General features: G+C 40.3%; 1 protein-coding gene across 1 annotated transcript; it reads left to right on the top strand.

Moving 5' to 3' along the window:
• The first annotated feature begins 463 nt into the window (after positions 1–463).
• On the top strand, positions 464–1,703 carry LOC115801142 (trace amine-associated receptor 13c-like). Its single transcript, XM_030758864.1, has 2 exons — positions 464–645; positions 896–1,703. Exons 1-2 carry the CDS (start codon positions 464–466, stop codon positions 1,701–1,703), a joined length of 990 nt encoding a protein of 329 aa, XP_030614724.1.
• The last annotated feature ends 3,688 nt before the right edge of the window (positions 1,704–5,391 follow it).

Here is a 5,391-nt window from a genome sequence, read left to right as displayed (position 1 = left end):
ATATGTATGTTTTTCTTTTTGCTGTTAAAATTTGACAGTATTTCATATTTAATTTTGAAGTTAAAGGGCAGAGGTGGCAAACACTGCTAAGTGGAAGGAGGATTTAATTCTGACATATTAAACCATTTGTTCTTTGAACTGATAATAATGTGCAGATATATTTACAGCAGCTTAGTAATACAGACTAATAGGCTTCAGGTTCATGAATTATTATTATACACCCCACCCCCACATTTTTGTTTTTTTTCACCCAGAAATTGCACCCTGGTCCTGCAATCATACATCAAGCACTTAGAATGTAAAATAACAAGACGCTAGGGAGGGGCAAGGCTGAGTATAGCAGAGAGAAGGATAGGAGATAGACAGTAAGACAAGAGGAGGAGTTAAAAGGTCTGAATATCAGTTATACAACTACTCCGTTTGTAATGCTGAGAAAGCTGCAGCTCTCTGCAGGTCTGTGAAGATGGGGACCCAGGACACAACCGAGCTCTGCTTTCCTCAACTCTTCAACAGTTCCTGCAAGAAACCTACACCTCTTCTGTCAGAGGAGTGGTCATTTGTGATCCTTAATGTTGTGTTGTCATCCATCTCTCTGCTAACTGTAACTCTCAACCTGCTCGTCATCATCTCAATCTCACACTACAGGCACAGTGTTTTTTTTTTAACAGCTACTGTAGCTTATCCAGTCTAAGGAATGATGCCACACTACACATAGTTTTGGTTATTCTTGCAGAAAAAAAATTCAAATGTCAGACACTGACAGCCAGCAGTGATAGAAAATTATCCAAACTGTTTTTTTCTCATCAAAAACAGTTTTGTTTTTGATTTGTTTTGATTTTGAAATTTGAGGACTTGTTGATTTATTGATTTTTTTTGTTCGTTTGTTTTCTTTCAGGCAGCTCCACACACCCACTAACATCCTCCTCCTCTCTCTGGCTGTCTCAGACTTTCTTGTTGGTCTCGTGTTGCTGCCAAGAGAAATCCTCCGAAGCATATCCTGCTGGTTTTTAGGTGACCTCGCATGTTCTCTGTACAATTATGTGTCTTTTATTGTTACATCTGCTTCAGTGGGCGACGTAGTGCTGATATCAATCGACCGCTATGTGGCTATTTGTGACCCTCTGCATTACCCCACCAGAATCACTGACAGAAGAGTTAAACTCTGTGTCTGTCTGTGTTGGCTCTGCTCTGGTCTCTATAGCAACCTGTTTGTTGATTTCACTCAACCAGGGAAGCAGCATTCCTGCTATGGAGAATGTGGTATTATCATTAACTTCATTGCAGATACTACTGATCTCGTTGTAACCTTTATTGTTCCAGTTTCTGTCATCATAGTTCTGTATATGAGAGTATTTGTGGTGGCTGTGTCTCAGGCTCGTGCCATGCGCTCTCATGTTACAGCTGTCACACTGCAGCTCTCAGTGACTCTAACAAAGAAATCTGAGTTGAAAGCAGCCAGGACTCTTGGGGTTCTTGTAGCTGTGTTTCTGATATGTTTCTGCCCATATTACTGTGCTATTATTGTAGGGTTTAAGGTACTCAATAGTTTAATTCCACCCTTTGTGCTCTATCTGTTCTATTTTAATTCCTGCCTAAACCCTCTGATCTATGCACTGTTCTACCCTTGGTTCAGAAAAGCAGTGAAGCTCATTATCTCTTTACGCATACTGCAGCCTGGCTCCTGTGAGGTCAACATCCTGTAGAAAAATAAAACTTGTCTGAAAAAGGATAAAAGCCCACTTTCCTAAAAAAGTTGATGAGTTTAAAAAAGCATTAAAATGGAATACAGGGTGCCATAATTCAGAAAAATAATTTTTAAGGTATTTATTATTACTACAACATAAAGAAAACCTGAAATCATCTTACACAGCCAGACAGCTTCTTCACTAATTATCAAAATGCAGATTTATAGTATTAGTATTTACGGTACAGTTTCAATATATTTGATTCACTTACTTGTTACATTGATAATTGTCTTACTATAATTAATAAGCTGAGGACGTTCAGTGTTAGATAGATGGATGAAAGGATAGATACTTTATTGATCCCAAAGGAAATTGGGGCATCCAGCAGTTCAACATGCACAATAAATACAGGCAATAGGATAGAATACAAACAATGAAGGTAGCTTTATGCAAACTATACTAACAAAAGAGACTGATTATACTACCTACACAAACTATACTTTATAAAAACTACACTAAGTTGTAGAAGGGCTTAGTGAAAGAAAACAAAACAAAGAATACGGGGATGTGAATGGGTCCATTAGCGCAGTATATACATATACAAGTGGGTAATCTTCAGTACAAATGCAGATGTGCAACAATACAGTGCAGTGATATGCAGTAATATAATAGTAATAATATTTACAATATATGATAATATAATGCTGTAATATAACATGGTAAAGTGTCTGGTTTACAGAGTGCCAAATATCAACATATCATCATGTTAGCATTGATATCTTTTTATTATTAAATTCATCTTTTACCAGCACAGGGTTTTCTTTGTTTCTTTTTTTTTTAAAGCCTGTCATGTCTGGCAGTTTTTGCAATCGGAACGATGATCTGAATGCACTGATGTACCAAACATATTTGCTTTTACAAGAACAGCTCCATAAGTTTTCTATAGGGTATTCTTGTTAATGTTTGTGTTTTCTTATTTAGTTATTTATGTCAGGTCTGACAGGCAATAAGGAAAGGGATATAAAAGAGAGATAAAAAAAGAGAAAGGGGGGGCAAAGTGGAGAAAGGAAAGAAAAAATACTCAAAGATGAAATACATACATATATACACAGATTCACATATCTATACATATGCATATACATATATACACATACACACAATTTTGCTGTTTACAGTAATGTGTGTTTATGCGCCTCTGTCATGGAATGTACTCAGTGAGGGTAAGAAACTGCAACCCCCCCCCACCTGATCCAGAGGTGAATAGGAAACAACCCAGGGGACCCAGGCCATCGACAGCTCACTAGGAGCTCCAAAGACCTGAGGCCACACATTATGATGGCAACTGTGTGCACACCCCAGAGGAGGAAGGAGGGAAACCATAGACGGATCCCCCACGGCCAAAGGGCAAGAGTCCAGAACACATACCCCAGGACACACGGTCACCCACACCCCAGCGGAGGCAATGACAATCAGTGGGGAGCAGCGTGGAGCGGTAGGGAGGGGTAACCCCCGCCCCTCCACAACCGTGTCCCACAGGTGCCAAGGCTCAGCAAGCCAAAGACCCAGGCTCAGCTGTCCACACACGCACACACGCACACACGCACGCCATACATGGACCCCTAGTTTGAGAGAGTGGGTACCAGCACATAACCAGGGAAGTAGCCAACCCAGCCCCGAACAACTAGCCAGTCCCCACCCCAGGCAGGGTGCATGAAACTGTGGAGTGAGAAGACCCGCCCACCCCCTCCTCCCACCCAACGTGTTGGGGGTGAATGAGTGTATGTAATGAGAAGTATGTTTATGATTGTGTGAAAGCAATGGTGCTATTAAAATTGGAGGGACAGATGTAATATGAGCACTGAATAACAGCGCCCATCCACACTGCCCCCCCCCAAGGCCCTCAATGACGATAATGTAAATAAAATTGAGGAGCAGGCAGGAGTGAACAGACAAGTGGTGCCACCTCAGCAGCGCCACCCACTAACCACTGTGTGACACACCTGCCCCCCAAGGCCCTATATGCATTATGATGTGTTGTAAACTCACTGATACAATTAAAAAGAGATTTCTTTTTTCTTTTCTTTATATTGATCCAAGCCTTGTTTCTATACCATTTTGTTCCTTAAAAATATGATGAAATTGTTTTGTGACTGCAGTAAAGGTCTAGCAGTGCATTTTAAAGAAGGAAACAGCACTAGGTGATTCCAAACTGGCGGTCATTGTGTCCAAAGTATTTTACCAAGATTAGAAAAATAATTCTTATATTTAAAATATTATGCATATTTTTCTGAGGTTACCCTTTACCAAAGTGGCTACAATTCCTATTTGCTTAATTCAATACTCCTGTGAAACCTTTTGAGTTGAAAGTTGAATGTCTGCACTTTGATCCTATTTATTTAAAGATTCAGACACACACGCACACATGGATATATTTATATATACCCCATATATAATGGATAGTGTCATGGCATAATGACAATAAGTGGCCTACTGAAACTGGAAGAATATGACATACGTTCACACCAGGGTTATTATAGTTAACGAAAACAAACGAAATAACGAAAACTGAAATTGAAAAAACATTGTCGTTAACTGAAATAAATAAAAACTATAATTAAAATGAAAAAACGATAACTAATTAAAACTGAATTGTGAGTTTACAAAACTAACTAAAACTAACTGAAATTATCGATAAACTGACTTTCATTTACTACTTTTTTTTTTTTAAGCCTTGTGGATTGATATGAAATCATTTTTTCCGCTCTCTGAGTTTAAGCTGGGAGCGCCATCGGACAACTGTGTGAGTGCGTGCGCATGTGCGTGCGCTCACCGCGCTGGTCCGCAAAGTAATGGCTGCGGTCTGCCGAGAAAGAAAGCGGCAGAGTCCCGTATGGAGGCTCTTTGAGTACAAGAGCACAGACAGAATCGAAAGTCTTGTTGTGGATGATGAAAAATGTGTGGAACACTTCTCAGTCAGGAAAAACCAGCAACATCAAAGTCCACCTGAGAATCGCACAGCGGCTACAGAAACCGCTCTGATCCTACCAGGTAACCTGGCCTGCGCCTCTGGAGAAACGGGACTACTTGTCGGGTCCATGCAGCCCAGAACGTTGTGACTAAACTGTTGCATCCTTGTGCGTTTCCGGCTACTTTATCAGTGAGAGAATAACAATCAGGAATAATAATCAAAGCATCAATATAAGGACTCACAACTGTCAGCAAATTCCTGGTAGGAGACTGCTGAAACTATCAGGATGGACATGAAGGAATGAAGAAAGTGAAAAAAAAAACAAACCAAAAAAAAACAACAACAGGGACAAAAATATGTTTGCAGCCAAAAAACTGAGCACAAAGAGCGAGGACCAAAAAAGAAGTCCCAGCCTGCGCCGCATATAAAACACCTGCACACAACCACAAGGTAATTAATACACACAACCCAGCTACACAAGCATAAATGTGGACATGAGGTCGACAACTTCCGTAGGTTATGTACAGAGGCCGCAAAGACCCTGCAAGTTTAATTAGCGAGCATCTAACCAAGCTAGCTCCAAAACAGAAGCAGCTTCAGGTGGTGAGAACATCAGGATGCAGCTGGATTTGAGCTTTGACTCCTTCAAAGAGTTTGTTTTTGTCAAACACCACATGTAGGTGTTGTTAATCTACTGCACTGATGCTGAAGTTTATTGTGGAGTTTATTGTAGAAGTT

The sequence above is a fragment of the Archocentrus centrarchus genome, chromosome 21 (genome assembly GCF_007364275.1).
Source record: "Archocentrus centrarchus isolate MPI-CPG fArcCen1 chromosome 21, fArcCen1, whole genome shotgun sequence".
In the NCBI taxonomy this organism is placed as follows: Eukaryota; Metazoa; Chordata; class Actinopteri; order Cichliformes; family Cichlidae; genus Archocentrus; species Archocentrus centrarchus.
This window is presented reverse-complemented; position numbering and strand designations above follow the sequence as displayed.